The 22,684-nt window shown below is 48.0% G+C and overlaps 1 protein-coding gene across 16 annotated transcripts in view; it reads left to right on the top strand.

Moving 5' to 3' along the window:
* LOC110507883 (unconventional myosin-XVIIIa) overlaps window positions 1-22,684 on the top strand; it is a 168,947-nt gene that overhangs the window by 2,024 nt on the left and 144,239 nt on the right. For all 16 annotated transcript variants that reach the window (XM_090223797.1, XM_090223786.1, XM_090223796.1 and 13 more), the window contains exon 2: window positions 418-1,636. In XM_090223797.1, the coding sequence (XP_090079923.1) occupies window positions 590-1,636 (1,047 nt within the window). In that variant the 5' untranslated portion in view covers window positions 418-589. The remainder of the gene's footprint in view (window positions 1-417; window positions 1,637-22,684) is intronic.

The raw sequence follows: 22,684 nt of genomic DNA, 5'->3' as shown, positions 1-22,684 counted from the left end.
TTACGAGAAATAAAGATGGTGTTTATTAAATGCACAATTTTATTTTCTGCGACAAATTCCTCACTCGTCCTCTGCAATGGAAGTGATATATTGTGTGTGATCTAATTAAGCAATAAGGCACGAGGGGGTGTGGTATATGGCCAATATACCACGGCTAAGGGCTGTTCATAGGCACAGCTCTTAGCCATGGTATATCGGCCATATATCACAAACCCCAGAGGTGAGTTATTGCTATTATAAACTGGTTACCAATGTAATTAGAGCAGTAAAAATAAATGTTTTGTCATACCCGTGGTATATGGTCTGTTATACCACTGCCCAGTTTATAATTGTATTTATGAAACATAATGAGCGCTGTTTCTCATTCTGTCATGCCAGATGTGAAGGTCGACTGAAGGTGTTTTTTCTCTCCCATAGGGCATTTGAACTAGTGGCAGCTTAACCCCTTTTTGGAGGTTACGAAAGACTGGACCCACCCCCCCAAAAAACTGGACCTCTGCCTCTGTATGGAAAAATCCCCCTTGCCTGAGAAAACAGGAGCCAAACCGGTAGGACCCACTGTGTTGAGTAACACAGCAGGCACACCACCATGTTCAGTCTGATCAAAAAGGAGAAGGATGGAGGGAAGAAAGAGAAGGATAAGAAGGACAAGAAGGAGAGGATGTCTGCGGCGGAGCTGCGCAGCCTGGAGGAGATGAGTATGAGGCGTGGCTTCTTCAACCTCAAGAGGGAGTCCAAGCGTGATTCCAAGAACAAGCTGGAGATCTCCAACCCCATCCCCATCAAGGTGGCCAGCAGCCACGAGCTCAGCCTCACTGACATCGAGTCAGACGGCCTGAGCAACCGCAGTAGCATGGTGCTGGACGCAGACGGCCTGAGCGCTGCCAGCTCCACCGATGACCTGAAGGGTGAGGGGGGCGGCTGTCTGGACAAGGACCGGGGCTCGGTGCGAGACCGCGTGGCCCACTTCGGCTCGATGGCCAAGCACAACTCCTCTCAGGTCATGAAGCGCTTCTCCTTCTCCCAGAGGAGCAAAGAGGAGAGCCCCTCGGAGACCTCCACGCTCTCGGGACAGAACTCAGCTGCTCCGTCCCCGCAGGTGGAGAACAAGGTGTTCGACCCGCAGAGTAAGCACAGCCTCCAGCAGCAGAAGCTGGGGGTCGGGGTGGGGGTCGGGCCAGCACCTTGGCCAGTGCCGGTCAAGATGGCTCGCATCCCTGAGGTGGTGGACAAGACCTTCCCTGCTGACCTGAGGCTCCCGGTTGTCATCCCTCCACAGTCTCCGGAGCCACGGGAGCTGGAGCTCCAGCGCCGCAACACGGGTGACTTCGGATTCTCCCTGCGCCGCACCACCATGTTGGACCGCGGAGCCGACGGAGGGGTCTACCGGAGAGTGGTGCACTTCGCAGAGCCCGGGGCCGGCACTAAGGACCTGGCCCTGGGGCTGGTGCCGGGAGACCGTCTGGTGGAGATCAACGGGGGAAACGTTGAGAACAAGACCAGGGACGAGATTGTGGAGATGATCCGTCAGTCTGGGGACACGGTGAGGCTGAAGGTGCAGCCCATCCTGGAGCTGAGTGAGCTGAGCCGCTGCTGGCTGAGGAACACAGACGGCCAGCGCCGAGAAGCCCAGGATGTAAGTTACCCCAAATCACTCCTCTACTTATCACCTAGATAGACATTCTATTCAGACCTACAACTTCTAGAGAGGCAACCCACGGGCTGGTTTGGCTCTTCTATACTGTAGGGTTGAATTGGACCCAACCCTCCCAACATATCACACTGGTTGGTGTGGGTGTGTGGAAAGTCAGTGTTGTTAAATGGTGGAGTGAGTCACCAATGCCAATGTTTTGTTTCATGTTTTAGCATGATGGGTGTTGTAACTCTGAAACTGTTTGATGGTGATCACTTTTGCTAACAAACAACCACATTTCCCTCCCACTTCCCACACAACTTGTTTACAGGTGGCCTAACCTATGGAGTGGCCCAGACACTTAAGTCTCTCATTGTTTCCACAGCGCACTTCAACCCATGTCCAGTTTGGTTTTTGTATGAACTAACAGAAAACTCTTAAGAGTAAAAAAACAATTACAGAACATATATGTTGGGAAACGTTAGTGACGAACTTACCACAGCTCTGACGGCTTGAAGCAGTTTTTATGAGACTCTTCTTGCCATGTTTCTTCCTCTCCTTATATACCTTCTGTAATGTTTAGGTTTCAGCCATGCTTTCTTGTGGGTGTCTGGGCTTGATGTAGAAATGTCACCTTGATGTGTGCAGCCCAGCCACAGATGTTGAAGGGCAACATGGAGTGGTGGACGGAGTCGACTTCTGGCCGGACCACCCGGTTGATATCAAATGGAAGCTGTTGTGGCTAATCTTGTATTTTATGCTCTGCTTGTTGGTTTTATCAGATAAGAAGGGTGTTCTGCCCGGGCTTCAGCTTCTGTGAGGGTAGATACGTAAGCAAGTGTGTGTACGTGTGTGTTCTTCAAACACTATGTCTGCATGCTGATGTAAGTAGAAAGTGTGTCTGTGTGAACAGGCTACTGTTCGGGAACTGCTGTCCAGTTCAGAGTTCAGACAGAGGAAGTGTTGTCGAGGCAAACAACTCCAGCTGTGCGTGTGTGTGTGTGTGTGTGTGTGTGTGTGTGTGTGTGTGTGTGTGTGTGTGGGGTGGGGGGTTGGATAAGACTTCTTTAATCACATTAGGGTTAGAGAAGATGGGCCACACCTTCTTCATGCTAACTTGCAACAGTCGGAATTGAAATCTGTTTGTGATGATATCCATTTATTACACTGCTATAAAAAGTGTTTATGTGTGTGTTCACCGTGTCCTGTAATCACTCAAGAACAGCAGACAATGTATCATGTTTGTTCAGTCATCTGCAAATAGTTATACTGCTGCATAAGTTATGTATCAATATATATATATTTTTTTATCTTTTGAAAATGATATTCCTATCCAAGAATTTTCCAACAGCTAGACCTAACCGCAGTGCTCTGAGCCAAGTCCTTGTTTGTAATCTTGTGGACTGGATGTTTGTGATGTTGGTTAGTAAGATGGTTATGTTACTGTTCCAGTGTAATAGTGGATTGTTGTGCAGCGGCGAAAAGGGTGTGTTTTGGATTGTGTGTGTGTGTGTGTGTGTGTGTGCAATTATGCGTGTGTCTGCATACTTGCAAGTGTGTGTGTGTAGTGTGGTAGGCCTTGTCCCTGATTAGGTGGCAGACAGTGGTCTGATTGCGGTAAGGGTCAGGGAATGTTATGATACTTGAAGGATACTCTGTGCCTAAAAACTAGGTTTACAAAATGGTCACACATACACTACCAATTCATGACCATGTTTGTTGTCACTCAACACCACACTGCTCCTCTTGATTTTTGTATCTGACCTTCAGCCCGGAATAATTGGCTCTTTGAAGCTTAAGGGCATCAAATGGGTCAGTCTTAATGCATAGTTGAAAAGCCTACACTCTTAGAAAAAAGGGTTCTAAAAAAGTTATTAGGTTGTCCCCATAGGAGAACCCTTAGTTGTTCTTTAGTTTAGTCTGTGAAAGGACATGGAATAGCAAGGCACAAGCTTGTCTTAGCACACTTGTCTAAACTACACAGAGAAGAAATGGCCGGCTACTGAGAAATTTGGAGAGACTTGAAAAACACAGGGGAAATTATCCGTTCCCCCAAAATATGCTTTTCTCACAAATGGGTGACATGGTAGCACCGCAGAACCCCTCCCACTCCCCCACCCCTCCTTTCTGCCTCACTCCGGAATTTTCGGCATTGTTCTATTTTGGAATTTACCAATAAACAAAGAAGGACTTTGCTGTGCTGTTCAGTTTGAGGCCAGCCTCCCCCTTTTGTGCTTTTCCTGGCTCTGCGCCTCCCTCCCTGTGTAGTGTAGGCTAACCCACTGCTGTCTCCCAGAGCAGAAAGAGGGAGAGTAGATCAGAATCAGATCCCAGGCGCTGACTGACTTCCACTGCTGTGAGAGGGTTAGAGTCTCAATCTGACAGATCATGATGATGCAGTCAACACCCTGAGAAGTGTGCTTTGGAGTAGGGCTGGGAATGGCCATGGATCTCACAATACGATATTAGCAAGATACTTAGGTGCCGATACGATTTGTACTGCTTTTTAGTTTTGTTTATTTGATCATTTAAAACAAGGTGCACTTGATTAAGAATCATCAAGGATAAACACAAAGTTTACGACTTTTATGATAGCGTTTGGCAAGTTTGGCATACAGTGCATTGTGAAATTATTCAGACACCTTCACTTTTTCCACATTTTGCTACATTACAGCCTTATTATAAAATCTATTAAATATTTTTTTCCCCTCATCAATCTACACACAATACACCATAATGACAAAGCAAAAACAGTTTTTTAAAACATTTTAGCAAAGAAGGCCAGCATCCCAGAGTCGCCTCTTCACTGTTGACGTTGAGACTGGTACTATTTAATGAAGACGGGTACTATTGAGACGGGTACTATTTAATGAGGCTGCCAGTTGAGGACTTGTGAGGCGTCTGTTTCTCAAACTAGACACTCTAATGTACTTGTCCTCTTGCTCAGTTGTGCACCGAGGCCTCCCAATCCTCTTTCTATTCTGGTTAGAGACAGTTTGCGCTGTTCTGTGAAGGGAGTAGTACATAGCGTTGTATGAAATCTTCCGTTTCTTGGCAATTTCTCGCATGGAATAGCCTTAATTTCTCAGAACAAGAATAGACTGACGAGTTTCAGAAGAAAGGTCTTTGTTTCTGGCCATTTTGAGCCTGTGATCGAACCCACAAATGCTGATGCTCCAGATACTCAACTAGTCTAAAGAATGCCAGTTTTATTGCTTCTTTAATCAGAACGACAGTTTTCAGCTGTGCTAACATAATTGCAAAAAGGTCTTCTAATGATCAATTAGCATTTAAAATGATAAACTTAGATTAGCTAACACAATGTGCTATTGGAACACAGGAGTGATGGTTGCTGATAATGGGCCTCTGTACGCCTATGTAGATATTCCATAAGAAAATCTGCCGTTTCCAGCTACAATAGTCATTTACAACATTAACAATGTCTACACTCTATGTCTGATCAATTTGATGTTATTTTAATGGACAAAAAATGTGCTTTTCTTTCAAAAACAAGGACATTTCTAAGTGACCCCAAACCTTTGAACGGTAGTGTATAATTTGTAGATATTGATACTTGGGAATCCCCCAATCCCTTGTTGGAGCTGTTAAGACAACATTTATTTAGTGACTTCTTAGTTTTCTGCAATCAACCCTGCTCCGTTCCTGTCCCACATCCCTGCCAGCACTCTCCCTCTCCTCTCTCGTCTTTCAGCTGATGCCCACTCACAATACTGAGTCTTTGTTATCGCTTGTCATGTAGCTCTATCACGTAGCGAGCAGTCCTGTCTCCTAAGGGGGGTAGGGAAGACAATTTGGAGCTTTTTGTTTGTGTCCCTCAATTGGCTGAGATTCAAGGGCCCTTGTGACACAAAGTCCTAATGAAAGGCTAATCTGCCCCAGCAAGCCGTGTTCTGGCCACATGTTGTTCTCTGGAGTTTTTGGGAGAAAAATAAAGAATGGCTTTTCTTGCGGAGACGGAGAGTGACACTGGGACTGTGGGCCCTCCCTCCCTGGGCCCTGGAGTTGGTTTCTTCGGAAAAGCCCCTTTGAGTCACAGTGTGGATAAGATAGTTAAAAAACGAAGTGGCCGAGTGCTCTGTTTCCATTACTCAAACAGGAAATGAGTGCTTATTGAGGTGTGTGTGCGTGGGTGCGTTTTTGTGTGCGTCCCTTACTGATTTATATGTTCCTTATATGTTCCAGTCTCACTAAGCAGCAGGCCAGCTCTCCATCCCTTTGTCTTCTAAAACAGACATCAACAGCTTGTACAGTCGGGTCATCCGTTCAAGTGAAGGAGAAGCAACAGAACGGTCATTTCTCAGTTCAACAAAGGCTGTAATGGAGGTACACTTCACAGGGACACAAGCAGCTGCTCTACTCTCGTCTCCAGATTTATAAGCACTCTGAAACGGCTTTCCAGACTCATGGTAATTAGACATTCAATGCAGAGTCTGTTTCATAAACAACTAAAAGTTAATTAAGAAATATCCAGTGTGCAGGGCAGACACCTTAGCCGTGTGGATGAAAGACTGTTGTCAAGCCTAGAGTAGGGAACATGGGCTTGTACCACAGCTGTCCCAAGTACCGTAGGGACACAATATGGACATATGCACAATATTTAATTAGTTGAAAGTCACAGAGAGAAATAAGTCATTCCAGTACTTGTGCTGTTTAGGAAGTGTACTGTAACTGTATAGAAAAATGTCCCCTGGAGGCTACTGTGACCCTTACAGTATGACCCTCTATCCTCCATCCTCTTGGAGCCAAGTAGCTCATGGAGCAGGGGGGTCGGTCGGGCGCTAGGGTTGAGTAGGGGCTGAGTGTGTGGGTGTTTTTCTATTTTTAAAGTTTCCCAACATTTTTTACGTCCAACTTTCCTTGGCAGAGAATGACATGTTGAAATTCTCCTCTTCCATAGCTCAGGAATGTGAGGAGGTCAGGAGGCTGTCGGGGAGTATGCTCTGACACACACACACACACACACACACACACACACACACACACACACACACACACACACACACACACACACACACACACACACACACACACACACACACAGATGGTGATTTACCAGTGCCCCAGACAGACAGGAAGCTCCCAGTCAGTGGCTCATGTAGACAGGATATCCTGCAAGGAGCACCAAGATGGGGAGAAGGGATAAAGCATTGCGGTTCACAGGAACAAACAAGATACTTAGGTCTATTTTGGCCCTGGATAAGGCTGAGGAGGGTCCACCCAGACAATGGGCTCATGTGTGAATGCATACAGTGCCTTGCGAAAGTATTCGGCCCCCTTGAACTTTGCGACCTTTTGCCACATTTCAGGCTTCAAACATAAAGATAGAAAACTGTATTTTTTTGTGAAGAATCAACAACAAGTGGGACACAATCATGAAGTGGAACGACATTTATTGGATATTTCAAACTTTTTTAACAAATCAAAAACTGAAAAATTGGGCGTGCAAAATTATTCAGCCCCCTTAAGTTAATACTTTGTAGCGCCACCTTTTGCTGCGATTACAGCTGTAAGTCGCTTGGGGTATGTCTCTATCAGTTTTGCACATCGAGAGACTCAAATCCTTGCAAAACAGCTCGAGCTCAGTGAGGTTGGATGGAGAGCATTTGTGAACAGCAGTTTTCAGTTCTTTCCACAGATTCTCGATTGGATTCAGGTCTGGACTTTGACTTGGCCATTCTAACACCTGGATATGTTTATTTTTGAACCATTCCATTGTAGATTTTGCTTTATGTTTTGGATCATTGTCTTGTTGGAAGACAAATCTCCGTCCCAGTCTCAGGTCTTTTGCAGACTCCATCAGGTTTTCTTCCAGAATGGTCCTGTATTTGGCTCCATCCATCTTCCCATCAATTTTAACCATCTTCCCTGTCCCTGCTGAAGAAAAGCAGGCCCAAACCATGATGCTGCCACCACCATGTTTGACAGTGGGGATGGTGTGTTCAGCTGTGTTGCTTTTACGCCAAACATAACGTTTTGCATTGTTGCCAAAAAGTTCAATTTTGGTTTCATCTGACCAGAGCACCTTCTTCCACATGTTTGGTGTGTCTCCCAGGTGGCTTGTGGCAAACTTTAAACAACACTTTTTATGGATATCTTTAAGAAATGGCTTTCTTCTTGCCACTCTTCCATAAAGGCCAGATTTGTGCAATATACGACTGATTGTTGTCCTATGGACAGAGTCTCCCACCTCAGCTGTAGATCTCTGCAGTTCATCCAGAGTGATCATGGGCCTCTTGGCTGCATCTCTGATCAGTCTTCTCCTTGTATGAGCTGAAAGTTTAGAGGGACGGCCAGGTCTTGGTAGATTTGCAGTGGTCTGATACTCCTTCCATTTCAATGTTAGCGCTTGCACAGTGCTCCTTGGGATTTTTAAAGCTTGGGAAATCTTTTTGTATCCAAATCCGGCTTTAAACTTCTTCACAACAGTATCTCGGACCTGCCTGGTGTGTTCCTTGTTCTTCATGATGCTCTCTGCGCTTTTAACGGACCTCTGAGACTATCACAGTGCAGGTGCATTTATACGGAGACTTGATTACACACAGGTGGATTGTATTTATCATCATTAGTCATTTAGGTCAACATTGGATCATTCAGAGATCCTCAATGAACTTCTGGAGAGAGTTTGCTGCACTGAAAGTAAAGGGGCTGAATAATTTTGCACGCCCAATTTTTCAGTTTTTGATTTGTTAAAAAAGTTTTAAATATCCAATAAATGTCGTTCCACTTCATGATTGTGTCCCATTTGTTGTTGATTCTTCACAAAAAAATACAGTTTTATATCTTTATGTTTGAAGCCTGAAATGTGGCAAAAGGTCGCAAAGTTCAAGGGGGCCGAATACTTTCGCAAGGCACTGTAGGATTTAATTCTCAACCTAGGCAAAATACAGCAGGTTGATTAACTTGTTTGAGGCGGCCAGTTTGTAGGACTTTTAGAAACCGGATTCCTCCTCCCATGATTGACAGCTCTTGGCATCAGCTGCCCATTTCTCTAAAACAGGCCTTTTTGCTCTCCCTGAGCTTCTTTCAGAGCTTAACCCAAGTCATCCTGAATTTACTGTACCTGGATCCATGTCAAACCTGAGCAATAACAAACGCCACGCCACGCCATGCCATGCCACGCCACGCCACGCCAGCATCCTGACATGTAGCCTACATCTGCTCCTGCTCCTCTCTCTCCTGTCTCCTCAGCAGATACCTCTGATAACTCTAGACACGCAAAAAACCCTCAGCAATCCCAACCAAGCCCAGCTGGGTTCATTTCAGTCCACAGTCCAACCCCAACCAAGCCCAGCTGGGTTCATTTCAGTCCACGGTCCAATCCCAACCAAGCCCAGCTGGGGTCATTTCAGTCCACGGTCCAACTCCAACCAAGCCCAGCTGGGTTCATTTCAGTCCACGGTCCAACCCCAACCAAGCCCAGCTGGGGTCATTTCAGTCCACGGTCCAATCCCAACCAAGCCCAGCTGGGTTCATTTCAGTCCACAGTCCAACCCCAACCAAGCCCAGCTGGGTTCATTTCAGTCCACGGTCCAATCCCAACCAAGCCCAGCTGGGGTCATTTCAGTCCACGGTCCAATCCCAACCAAGCCCAGCTGGGGTCATTTCAGTCCACGGTCCAACCCCAACCAAGCCCAGCTGGGGTCATTTCAGTCCATGGTCCAAAGTGGATAAGGGATCCAACATTTTTTCCCCCGTATGTTATTAAATGTATTAGTCAATTGTTTATGTCTGGGTTTTATGATGCACATTAGTTTAATAGCTTCATGGCTGCCGTTTCCTCTCCTCCTCTCCAGTCCTAGATGTGTTGTGACTGTAGAGCAACGTTGTGAGTCAGTATGTGGATGAGGCCCAGTGCCTTTTTAATAGGCCTCTCTGGACTCGGTATAATATTCCCTGTGAGAAGAGTTGTTCTGTGACCTGTCTGGGTGGGCCCCAGGCTAGCTGGCTAGTTCTCCACAGTGGAGGTAGGAGACTGCTGAGGAGAGGAGACACACTACCTTGTAAAGACGCAGCATGGCCTGTTACTGCAGTGGTGCCCACGGAGAGGTTGTCTAGGACTGGGGCTAGTCTCTCCACCCACAGCTGTGTACCAGATGTGGGCAACACACACAAACATACACACATGTGTATGCACACTCATGCACGCAATACAAACATACATATACACACACACACACGGGGCGGCAGCGTAGCCTAGTGGTTAGAGTGTTGGACTAGTAACCGAAAGGTTGCAAGTTCAAATCCCCGAGCTGACAAGGTACAAATCTGTCATTCTGCCCCTGAACAGGCAGTTAACCCACTGTTCCTAGGCCGTCATTGAAAATAAGAATTTGTTCTTAACTGACTTGCCTAGTAAAATAAAGGTAAAAAAAAAAAAAAAACACTGGCTTAATCTACAGAGCATTCGGAAAGTATTCAGACCCCTTGACATTTTCCACATTTTGTTACGTTATAGCCTTATTCTAAAGTATAAAACAAAATCGTCATCAATCTACACTCAAAGCGAAAACATTAAAAACATTTTTAAAAAATATACATTTATAAAAAACATAAATAGCTTATTTACATGCATATTCAGACCCTTTGCTATGAGACTTAAAATTCAGCTCCGGTGCGTCCTGTTTCCATTGATCATCCTTGAGATGTTTCTACAACATGATTGGAGTCCACCTGTGGTAAATTTAATTGATTGGACATGATTTTTAAAGGCACACACCTGTCTAGGTTCCACAGTTGACAGTGTATGTCAGAGCAAAACCCACCTGTGTCCTTTGACACTTTATAAACTAGTGACCTGCAGTGTTTGTCATTCTACCCTGATGAAGACAGCTTGTCTGTTGAAACATTGGACATTGTGCTGCTCTCCTTTTCTTTTTCAAGTGTTCTTCTCCGCTAGCCAGCACCTCACCTAAACAGGTGTTCTTCTCCGCTAGCCAGCACCTCACCTAAACAGGTGTTCTTCTCCGCTAGCCAGCACCTCACCTAAACAGGTGTTCTTCTCCGCTAGCCAGCACCTCACCTAAACAGGTGTTCTTCTCCGCTAGCCAGCACCTCACCTAAACAGGTGTTCTTCTCCGCTAGCCAGCACCTCACCTAAACAGGTGTTCTTCTCCGCTAGCCAGCACCTCACCTAAACAGGTGTTCTTCTCCGCTAGCCAGCACCTCGCCTAAACAGGTGTTCTTCTCCGCTAGACAGCACCTCAACTAAACAGGTGTTCTTCTCCGCTAGCCAGCACCTCGCCTAAACAGGTGTTCTTCTCCGCTAGCCAGCACCTCGCCTAAACAGGTGTTCTTCTCCGCTAGCCAGCACCTCACCTAAACAGGTGTTCTTCTCCGCTAGCCAGCACCTCACCTAAACAGGTGTTCTTCTCCGCTAGCCAGCACCTCACCTAAACAGGTGTTCTTCTCCGCTAGCCAGCACCTCACCTAAACAGGTGTTCTTCTCCGCTAGCCAGCACCTCACCTAAACAGGTGTTCTTCTCCGCTAGCCAGCACCTCACCTAAACAGGTGTTCTTCTCCGCTAGCCAGCACCTCACCTAAACAGGTGTTCTTCTCCGCTAGCCAGCACCTCACCTAAACAGGTGTTCTTCTCCGCTAGCCAGCACCTCGCCTAAACAGGTGTTCTTCTCCGCTAGCCAGCACCTCGCCTAAACAGGTGTTCTTCTCTGCTAGCCAGCACCTCGCCTAAACAGGTGTTCTTCTCCGCTAGCCAGCACCTCGCCTAAACAGGTGTTCTTCTCTGCTAGCCAGCACCTCGCCTAAACAGGTGTTCTTCTCCGCTAGCCAGCACCTCACCTAAACAGGTGTTCTTCTCCGCTAGCCAGCACCTCACCTAAACAGGTGTTCTTCTCCGCTAGCCAGCACCTCACCTAAACAGGTGTTCTTCTCCGCTAGCCAGCACCTCACCTAAACAGGTGTTCTTCTCCGCTAGCCAGCACCTCGCCTAAACAGGTGTTCTTCTCCGCTAGCCAGCACCTCGCCTAAACAGGTGTTCTTCTCCGCTAGCCAGCACCTCGCCTAAACAGGTGTTCTTCTCCGCTAGCCAGCACCTCGCCTAAACAGGTGTTCTTCTCCGCTAGCCAGCACCTCACCTAAACAGGTGTTCTTCTCCGCTAGCCAGCACCTCACCTAAACAGGTGTTCTTCTCCGCTAGCCAGCACCTCACCTAAACAGGTGTTCTTCTCCGCTAGCCAGCACCTCACCTAAACAGGTGTTCTTCTCCGCTAGCCAGCACCTCGCCTAAACAGGTGTTCTTCTCCGCTAGCCAGCACCTCGCCTAAACAGGTGTTCTTCTCCGCTAGCCAGCACCTCGCCTAAACAGGTGTTCTTCTCCGCTAGCCAGCACCTCGCCTAAACAGGTGTTCTTCTCCGCTAGACAGCACCTCAACTAAACAGGTGTTCTTCTCCGCTAGCCAGCACCTCGCCTAAACAGGTGTTCTTCTCCGCTAGCCAGCACCTCGCCTAAACAGGTGTTCTTCTCCGCTAGCCAGCACCTCACCTAAACAGGTGTTCTTCTCCGCTAGCCAGCACCTCACCTAAACAGGTGTTCTTCTCCGCTAGCCAGCACCTCACCTAAACAGGTGTTCTTCTCCGCTAGCCAGCACCTCACCTAAACAGGTGTTCTTCTCCGCTAGCCAGCACCTCACCTAAACAGGTGTTCTTCTCCGCTAGCCAGCACCTCACCTAAACAGGTGTTCTTCTCCGCTAGCCAGCACCTCACCTAAACAGGTGTTCTTCTCCGCTAGCCAGCACCTCACCTAAACAGGTGTTCTTCTCCGCTAGCCAGCACCTCGCCTAAACAGGTGTTCTTCTCCGCTAGCCAGCACCTCGCCTAAACAGGTGTTCTTCTCCGCTAGCCAGCACCTCGCCTAAACAGGTGTTCTTCTCCGCTAGCCAGCACCTCGCCTAAACAGGTGTTCTTCTCTGCTAGCCAGCACCTCGCCTAAACAGGTGTTCTTCTCCGCTAGCCAGCACCTCAACTAAACAGGTGTTCTTCTCCGCTAGCCAGCACCTCGCCTAAACAGGTGTTCTTCTCCGCTAGCCAGCACCTCGCCTAAACAGGTGTTCTTCTCCGCTAGCCAGCACCTCGCCTAAACAGGTGTTCTTCTCCGCTAGCCAGCACCTCACCTAAACAGGTGTTCTTCTCCGCTAGCCAGCACCTCGCCTAAACAGGTGTTCTTCTCTGCTAGCCAGCACCTCGCCTAAACAGGTGTGCGTTCCTTTCGCCTCCAGAGCAGAAACCAAGCCATTCGGTCGAAGGATTGTGTCGAGGCACAGATCTGGGGTAGGGTACCAAAACATTTCTGCAGCATTGAAGGTCCCCAAGAACACAGAGGCATCATTCTTAAATGGAAGAAGTTTGGAACCACAAAAGACTCTTCCTAGAGCTGGCTGCCCAGCCAAACTGAGCAATCGGGGGAGAAGGCAGCACTCCACCAATCAGGCCTTTACGGTAGAGTGACCAGACGGAAGCCACTTCTCAGTAAAAAGCGCATGAAAGCCCGCTTGGAGATGCCAAAAGTCAGCTAAAGACTCTGAGATCATAAAAAAGCAGATTATCTGGTCTGGTGAAACCAAGATTGAACTATTTGGCCTGAAAGCCAAGCGTCACGTCTGGAGGAAACCTAGCACCATCCCTACGGTGAAGCATGGTGGTGGCTATGGATCACCTTCCAATAGGACAATGACTCTAAGCACACAGCCAAGACAGCGCAGGAGTTGCTTCGGGACATATCTCTGAATGTCATTGAGTGGCCCAGCCAGAGCCCAGACTTGAACCTGAACATATCTGAACATATCTGGAGAGACCTGAAAATACCTCTGCAGTGACTCCCCCCATCCAACCTGACAGAGCTTGAGAGGATCTGCAGAGAAGAATGGGAGAAACTCCCCAAATACAGGTGTGCCAGGTTTGTAGCGTCATACCCAAGAAGACTCAAGGCTGTAATCACTTCCAAAAGTGCTAAAACATTTTTATTTTATTTAACTAGGCAAGTCAGTTAAGAACAAATTCTTATTTTCAATGACGGCCTGTTCAGCCTGATCAATTTGCAAATATTTCTAAAAACCTGTTTTTGCAATGTCGTTATGTGGTATTGTGTGTAGACTGATGAGGGGAAAAACACATTTAATCAATTTTAGAATAAGGCTGTAACATAACAACATGTGGAAGAAGTCATACTTTCCGAATGCGCTCTATGCTGAATACACCTAGAATGGTTATGGGTAATCCCTGGAGAGTCTACAGTCCCCTTTGTTGTCTTCTTCTCTGTTGTCCTGGAGAGGCCTTGTTGTTCACAGCCCTATATCCCCAGCCTGAAACAGAACAGCAGAGCATCTCCTCTGTTGTCCTGGAGAGGCCTTGTTGTTCACAGCCCTATATCCCCAGCCTGAAACAGAACAGCAGAGCATCTCCTCTGTTGTCCTGGAGAGGCCTTGTTGTTCACAGCCCTATATCCCCAGCCTGAAACAGAACAGCAGAGCATCTCCTCTGTTGTCCTGGAGAGGCCTAGTTGTTCACAGCCCTATATCCCCAGCCTGAAACAGAACAGCAGAGCATCTCCTCTGTTGTCCTGGAGAGGCCTTGTTGTTCACAGCCCTATATCCCCAGCCTGAAACAGAACAGCAGAGCATCTCCTCTGTTGTCCTGGAGAGGCCTAGTTGTTCACAGCCCTATATCCCCAGCCTGAAACAGAACAGCAGAGCATCTCCTCTGTTGTCCTGGAGAGGCCTTGTTGTTCACAGCCCTATATCCCCAGCCTGAAACAGAACAGCAGAGCAGAGATCTCTGCCATAGGAACAAAACAAAAGCACCTCACTACAGTAACGACTCACTGCCACAAACACTCCACTGACTAACTAGTGTGTCCCACTCCCACTAACAGCCCAACCAGCTCTTCTCTAGCCACGCTGCTGTTTGTGTGCTGTTTGTTGTCAGTGTGAAGTCAGCCGAGCAGAGACGGCTTTGCTTGGGAGCGGCCTGGTGTGTTTCTGTGTACTAAACACAGCTCTGGAGGACTGGCCTGCCATGCCACTGACCCGCAACACAAAGCCTTCTGGGAACTTTCTGCCACATTCCACCACGGCCAGTCGGCCATGCTCTGCTCTGAGGTTGAGGAACAATACCAGCAATGGTTATTGTTTTGTGATTGGGCCCAAAGTTTTTTGTGGAGGGAGGGAGGAGTACAGTAGAGAGAGGGAAGAGTATAGTGGAGAGAGGGAAGAGTACAGTGGAGAGAGGGAAGAATACAGTGGAGAGAGGGAAGAGTATAGTGGAGAGAGGGAAGAGTACAGTGGAGAGAGGGAGGAGTACAGTGGAGAGAGGGAGGAGTATAGTGGAGAGAGGGAAGAGTACAGTGGAGAGAGGGAGGAGTACAGTGGAGAGAGGGAAGAGTATAGTCGGGAGAGGGAAGAGTACAGTGGAGAGAGGGAAGAGTACAGTGGAGAGAGGGAAGAGTACAGTGGAGAGAGGGAAGAGTACAGTGGAGAGAGGGAAGAGTACAGTGGAGAGGGGGAAGAGTATAGTGGGGAGAGGGAAGAGTATAGTGGGGAGCTTGTTTAGAAGAAACTGTTGTCTAGTGTTTAACTTCACTAGAGAACAATATGCTCCGAAAGGCCATAGTGATCAATGAGAGAATGCTGAGTGGGTTGCAAAACGTAACAGTTAATGGGTACAGTGCAGATATATCTTCACCTTGCAGGGATATGTACTTCTTTTTCAGTCCAATCATGCAGGCTGCAGGCCTGCAGTCCCACTCCTAATGTACTACAGCCTTGTTTCAGGTTTTGTTTTGATGTTGTTTTCATTGTCACCTCTGGTGGATTCTGTGTAGAAGGAACAACCTAAGCTTCTTTAACCTCTAAGGGATCGGTGTCCCTATACCGGGGTGGTTGTTGCTAACGTGCGCTAATGTGACTAGAATGACGTTGTAAGTAATATCCAGGACATAGACATGTCTATGTGCAGAAAGCTTAAATTCTTGTTAATCTAACTGCACTGTCCAATTTACAGTAGCTATTACAGTGAAAAAAGACAATGCTATTGTTTGAAGGGAGTACACAACAACACAACTTTTATCACAGCACTTGGTTTGAAACATTCATCTCTGAAGGTAAATAATGTACTTACATTCAGTAATCTACCTCTGATTTGTCATCCTGAGGAACCCAGAGATAAAATGTAGCCTAGTTTTATTTGATAAAATCAATTGTTATATTCAAATGTAGGAACTGGGTTCTAAAGTTTGAACCCCTGCTGTATCTGGAATGGTCTAAGGCACTGCATCGCAGGGGTTCGATCCCAGGCTGTGTCACAGCTGGCTGAGACTGTGAGACCCATGAGGCGGTGCGCAATTGGCCCAGCGTCGTCCGGGTTTGACAGGCCGAGATATCCTTGTCCCATCGCGTTCTAGTGACTCCTGTGCCGGGCTGGGCGCATGCATGCTGACACGGTCGCCAGGTGTATGGTGTTTCGGGTGTTTCGGAGGATGCACGGCTCTCGACCTTTGCCTCTTCTGAGTCCGAATGAGAGTTGCAGCGATGGGACAAGACTGTAACTAAACATTTTTTAATGCCTTGTGGGCCGGATTGAAGTGCCCAGCGGGCTATGCTTTGCCCCCTCTTGAGTTAACCCGTCAAACACTCGTTAGCTCACTGGCTGTTAGAATTCACAGATTTCTACACAATACAGTAGATCTTCTTCATCAAATTGAAACACTCACTCTGTCTCTACAAAGGCTGAGGTGATTTGGCTCCATTTGGCTTTATCTTGGTGCACTCTGTGAGTTTCTCTGTTTACTTGAATATTACAGTTCAGTGGCGGGCTGGCAGCAATCTGTGATAAATCAGTAGCGCTAGTGTTCTCTTCTCTCCTCTCGTTGGTTATCATCCATTTCAGAGCCTCACTGTCTGTCTGTCTGTCTGTCTGTCTGTCTGTCTGTCTGTCTGTCTGTCTGTCTGTCTGTCATATTTTTTTCTTTCTATCCCGTTCCATCCCTGTTCCATCCCCTTTCCTTCCCAGCCCCTTTCCACCCTGTTTCCACCCTGTTTCCTTCCCCATTCCTCCTCCTTTCCTTTCCTCCTTTCCTTCGCTTCACCCCTAGTTGTCCTTTCCTTCTTTCTCCCTCACCCTGCAACCTCTCTCTTTCTCTCTTTCTCCCTCTCCTTGTGTTCTTGGGCTCTTCTTCTCAATCTACCGTAGCTTTCTGTTTCTCCCCCTTTCCCTCTTCCAAACCCCTCCCTCTACACTCCTCCCTCCCTCTCTCTGTCTGCCCCATTCCTCTCTTTCTTTGGGCTCTGGTATTTCCGGTTGGCTTGGCATCAGTTCTAAACTGTCTGGAAGCGATTTTGGTACATTTTGAATATTTAATATGTACTGTGAAAAACAACAACCTCAGTCAGACCTAGAGGAACCCCCGTAAAATAGTAGAGAAGAGAGCTCTGTAGTGTGGAGAGGTGCCCTAAAGCATGGGGCTGTGTGTGCCCTCAGTTCACCGCCTCTGTAGTGTGGAGAGGTGCCCTAAAGCATGGGGCTGTGTGTGCCCTCGGTTCACTGCCTCTGTAGTGTGGAGAGGTGCCCTAAAGCATGGGGCTGTGTGTGCCCTCAGTTCACCGCCTCTGTAGTGTGGAGAGGTGCCCTAAAGCATGGGGCTGTGTGTGCCCTCGGTTCACTGCCTCTGTAGTGTGGAGAGGTGCCCTAAAGCATGGGGCTGTGTGTGCCCTCGGTTCACTGCCTTTGTAGGGTGGCGAGGTGCCCTAAAGCATGGGGCTGTGTGTGCCCTCAGTTCACTGCCTTTGTAGGGTGGAGAGGTGCACTAAAGCATGGGGCTGTTTGTGCCCTCAGTTCACCGCCTCTGTAGTGTGGAGAGGTGCCCTAAAGCATGGGGCTGTGTGTGCCCTCGGTTCACTGCCTTTGTAGGGTGGAGAGGTGCCCTAAGGCATGGGGCTGTGTGTGCCCTCGGTTCACTGCCTTTGTAGGGTGGAGAGTTGCCCTAAAGCATGGGGCTGTGTGTGCCCTCGGTTCACTGCCTTTGTAGGGTGGAGAGTTGCCCTAAAGCATGGGGCTGTGTGTGCCCTCGGTTCACTGCCTTTGTAGGGTGGAGAGGTGCACTAAAGCATTGGGCTGTGTGTGCCCTCAGTTCACTGCCTTTGTAGGGTGGAGAGGTGCACTAAAGCATGAGTCTGTGTGTGCCCTCGGTTCCATGGCTGGCTTAGAAATAGATTACAACGACAGAATCGATGCATACCGTCCACAGGGCCTTGCTGGTGTGTGGGTGCCTGGGTGTTTGTCACAGTCTTTACGTGTTCGTGTTGGTATGCTTTAGCACTCATTAGACACGCACACACACACACACACACACACACACACACACACACACACACACACACACACACACACACACACACACACACACACACACACCTCATTACAGTGTACCCGTGCTGCTGACATGTTATTTGACTCCGTTCCGGAAGCAATCCTGATTTAATTGGCTCCCATTTTATCTAAACCTTCTCAACATTTTGGAACTCAAACATACTTTTTCCGGCCCCCCCCCCTCCCTTTCCCTACACCCACCTAAACACTGACTGAGCTCCAATAACAACCCATAGTTGGAAAGTGACTGTCTTGTGTTTTTCACTTAAAAAGAGACTTATGCCACAGTACTGACTGGTTGACTGGATGATAACAAATCCAGAAATCTGACTTGGTATTTTCCCCTTCTTTTCTCCCTGGAGGTAGAGAGACCTTCAGTATATCCTGCCTGCAGTATTTTCCCCTTCTTTTCTCCCTGGAGGTAGAGAGACCTTCAGTATATCCTGCCTGCAGTATTTTCCCCTTCTTTTCTCCCTGGAGGTAGAGAGACCTTCAGTATATCCTGCCTGCAGTATTTTCCCCTTCTTTTCTCCCTGGAGGTAGAGAGACCTTCAGTATATCCTGCCTGCAGTATTTGCCCCTTCTTTTCTCCCTGGAGGTAGAGAGACCTTCAGTATATCCTGCCTGCAGTATTTTCCCCTTCTTTTCTCCCTGGAGGTAGAGAGACCTTCAGTATATCCTGCCTGCAGTATTTGCCCCTTCTTTTCTCCCTGGAGGTAGAGAGACCTTCAGTATATCCTGCCTGCAGTATTTGCCCCTTCTTTTCTCCCTGGAGGTAGAGAGACCTTCAGTATATCCTGCCTGCAGTATTTGCCCCTTCTTTTCTCCCTGGAGGTAGAGAGACCTTCAGTATATCCTGCCTGCAGTATTTTCCCCTTCTTTTCTCCCTGGAGGTAGAGAGACCTTCAGTATATCCTGCCTGCAGTATTTGCCCCTTCTTTTCTCCCTGGAGGTAGAGAGACCTTCAGTATATCCTGCCTGCAGTATTTTCCCCTTCTTTTCTCCCTGGAGGCAGAGAGACCTTCAGTATATCCTGCCTGCAGTATTTGCCCCTTCTTTTCTCCCTGGAGGTAGAGAGACCTTCAGTATATCCTGCCTGCAGTATTTTCCCCTTCTTTTCTCCCTGGAGGTAGAGAGACCTTCAGTATATCCTGCCTGCAGTATTTTCCCCTTCTTTTCTCCCTGGAGGTAGAGAGACCTTCAGTATATCCTGCCTGCAGTATTTTCCCCTTCTTTTCTCCCTGGAGGTAGAGAGACCTTCAGTATATCCTGCCTGCAGTATTTTCCCCTTGGTGCCAGCGTGAGTTGTTGACAGGGCTGCTGTGAGCTCTGAGTCTGTGTGAAGGACATGATATGAACTCACTCCTCTTTGCCTCATTGCTCCCATCATGCTTAGTACTTAGAGAGTGCCTCCCACCGAGCTCGAGGTCATGAACTTGTATGGCGCTCTGATTAATTTGGCACCGAGCTCAAGTTAAGTCTTAATACCATTATTCTGAAGTGTGTTGTAACACCAGTCCTCATTAGTAGGAAAGATTCTATAGCCAGCTATATCAGTATGCTAACTACACTTTCAAAATATGGCCTTTAGGTTTAATTCAGAGATTGTGTTATGAACCCCCTACAACCTCCCTCCCCATACAACACCTCCCTGCCTCTGGAAGTGTAATCCTACTCGTGATATCACAGCTTGCCTCCTGGCACCGTTCCTGAATGGTGGGGACGCTTACAACTTCACGCTTACAAATGAAGCTCCCCGGTTTTACCGCTATTAAACCTTTGGGAAAGTGTGTGTGTGTGTGTGTGTGTTAATACAGCTGCATGGGGTGTGTCGGACCCAAGCGTGCATAGGAGGAAGCAATAGAGATTGGACAGGAAAGCCTGCCACAGGAACTGGCAGCCAGATTGATTCATGGTTCAAGGGCTGTGCAGTACAGTACTGTACCTCCTTGGGTCAGTGTCTGTGTAGTGTGTGTTGTAAACTGGACTGTACTGTACTCTTCCTGCTCCATTGACTAGTTATCTGGTCCCAGAACCATAACGGAACTTGTAAAGTGACGCTCTGATTGGTCTAACACGGCTTTCCTTCATAGCCTCTGAATAGGTGATGATCGGTGACGGCAACATATTTGCACACAGACAAAGACAGAGGAGATCAAGAGGAGAAATGGGAGAGTATTGAGACACAGTCTGCTTTGGATCACTACTATACCTCTCTGTACTGGTGTGCTGTACATAGCCTAACTCTTGGGCTAGACGCCCCCTGTTCTACAGTAGAAGTAGTCCTGATGTGTGGGAGGAGAGGAGAGTCTGAATAGAGTATGTCTGACATGTAGCTGCACATGCAGGTTACACAAGGTTTCCATGGAAATGAGCGCTTCAGGCCTGACTGAGAGAACAGCAATGTGAAACCAACTGCCTCCATCACGGGAGAGATACAGACTCCTTCTGAAAACTCTGCACTTTCTGAAAACTCCCTCTCTACCGCACATAATAATTCACTTATGAAGGAACTATTTGAGGCATTCGTGTTCTCACATGAAATATAGTGGAATAATACCGCTGTAAGTCTATACCCTTACACATATGACATTGATTTGTATAATGCATATATTCTCAGAAATTAAAAACACATAACAGGATTGTAAATCCTCTCCAGGGACTGTACTGTACATCAGATCAGCGTGGAGATGCATGGGAACATATCTTGGCTTGTAAATCCTCAGGGGCCAGAGAGAGTTAGCTTTTTGAAGTCATTGCGTTTCTGCTTGTGGTCTAGCAGTGGGAGTAGAAATGGGGGAGAGAGGAAGGAGGAGAGGCTGTGAGAGAGATAGGAAGGAGGGGAGGATGTGAGAGAGATAGGAAGGAGCGGAGGCTGTGAGAGAGATAGGAAGGAGCGGAGGCTGTGAGAGAGATAGGAAGGAGCGGAGGCTGTGAGAGAGATAGGAAGGAGCGGAGGCTGTGAGAGAGATAGGAAGGAGGGGAGGCTGTGAGAGAGATAGGAAGGAGCGGAGGCTGTGAGAGAGATAGGAAGGAGCGGAGGCTGTGAGAGAGATAGGAAGGAGCGGAGGCTGTGAGAGAGATAGGAAGGAGCGGAGGCTGTGAGAGAGATAGGAAGGAGCGGAGGCTGTGAGAGAGATAGGAAGGAGCGGAGGCTGTGAGAGAGATAGGAAGGAGCGGAGGCTGTGAGAGAGATAGGAAGGAGCGGAGGCTGTGAGAGAGATAGGAAGGAGCGGAGGCTGTGAGAGAGATAGGAAGGAGCGGAGGCTGTGAGAGAGATAGGAAGGAGCGGAGGCTGTGAGAGAGATAGGAAGGAGCGGAGGCTGTGAGAGAGATAGGAAGGAGCGGAGGCTGTGAGAGAGTCCTGGCTGTTCCATAGGGGAGGTTAAAAAGACAATCCTACATTTCAGAATCAATGGGTTTGATTCATTTACAGTAAATTACCATTGAACCATCAGTATTGTAGATTGTACCATTAACTACCACAGCCAGGTAGGAGTTCAAACTTCTTTGCCTCTATCCACCAGTCAACCGTCTGGTCTTACCGAATGACTGGGAGGAAGTAGGGCAGCAGGCTTCTCCCTGAAGTTCCTCTCTGGTATTTATGGAATCTGCTTTTGGTACAAACATGACACTTCCTGACCCAGTCCCTGGAGATTGTTATGCAAAGGAGGAGGAGGGGAAGGGGAAGGAGAAGGGAGTGAGTGAAGGAGTGAAAGAGAATACGTTTTTTGATGTCTGGTATGTAGAACAACAGAGTTGGAGATAGAATGCACACAGCTGACTGAACCCACATCATTTAGTGTTGAAACCTTGGCCTCAAACCGTTCTCTAACCCAGTCACTGGGTCTCACTTGTGAGACCATCCAGATAAAGCTTTTGTTAGATTTGTTAGATTGTGACCATAACCTCACCCCACTATCTTTGCCAACTGACCGACCACCATCTTTGACTCCTTCTGGCAGCATGAGTACATTGACTTCCTTCCTCATTCCCTGGATGTTTGTGCCACCTGTTGTTTAATTCACAAAGCTCCCAATTAAGAGGGGAAGTGTGTGGAGGAAGAGGGAGAGAAAGGCCGGGAGTGGAGGGGAGAGCAGCTATGCCCCCAGTGGCCCCAGGTCAGTCTGTGGCTCTTGCCTCCAGTCTCGTTAGAGCAGACATTGCTTCCTCCTAGGATGGACCTTTCATCCATGTCATGAGAATATATTCCCCTGCCCCTGGTCCCCCTGTGACGGGCCGGCTGGCTGGCTGCAATCAGACCCTACCCATCCTGTCTATCCCCAACCCCCTCAGTCTCCTCCCTCCCCAGGACTTAGGCTGAGGCCTTCCCTGGAAACCCCCCGCCTCATTAACTCCCAATGGACATTCTCTCTGACACCCCCTCTCTGTGGCATCATGGAACAGTCCACTCTCAGACACAGACAGACGGAGCTCTCCATTAACATGTTGCTCATGTGATGCATGCATACATTATTCTGTCCCCCCCCCCTCTGTGTCCCGGGTACAAGGCCTTGTTTTGGCCCTGGCTGCTGACCTGCGGTGATCCTTACGGCAGACACAGAATGGCTCCTCTGTGCTCGCAGCATTCCCGTCAGCCCTCTCTCTGATCTCTACGCCGTGCATTGAAGAGACCAGCCCACACACTGGTTCA

This window comes from Oncorhynchus mykiss, chromosome 27 (genome assembly GCF_057628025.1).
Source record: "Oncorhynchus mykiss isolate SJ-2025 chromosome 27, ASM5762802v1, whole genome shotgun sequence".
Classification (NCBI taxonomy): Eukaryota; Metazoa; Chordata; class Actinopteri; order Salmoniformes; family Salmonidae; genus Oncorhynchus; species Oncorhynchus mykiss.
This window is presented reverse-complemented; position numbering and strand designations above follow the sequence as displayed.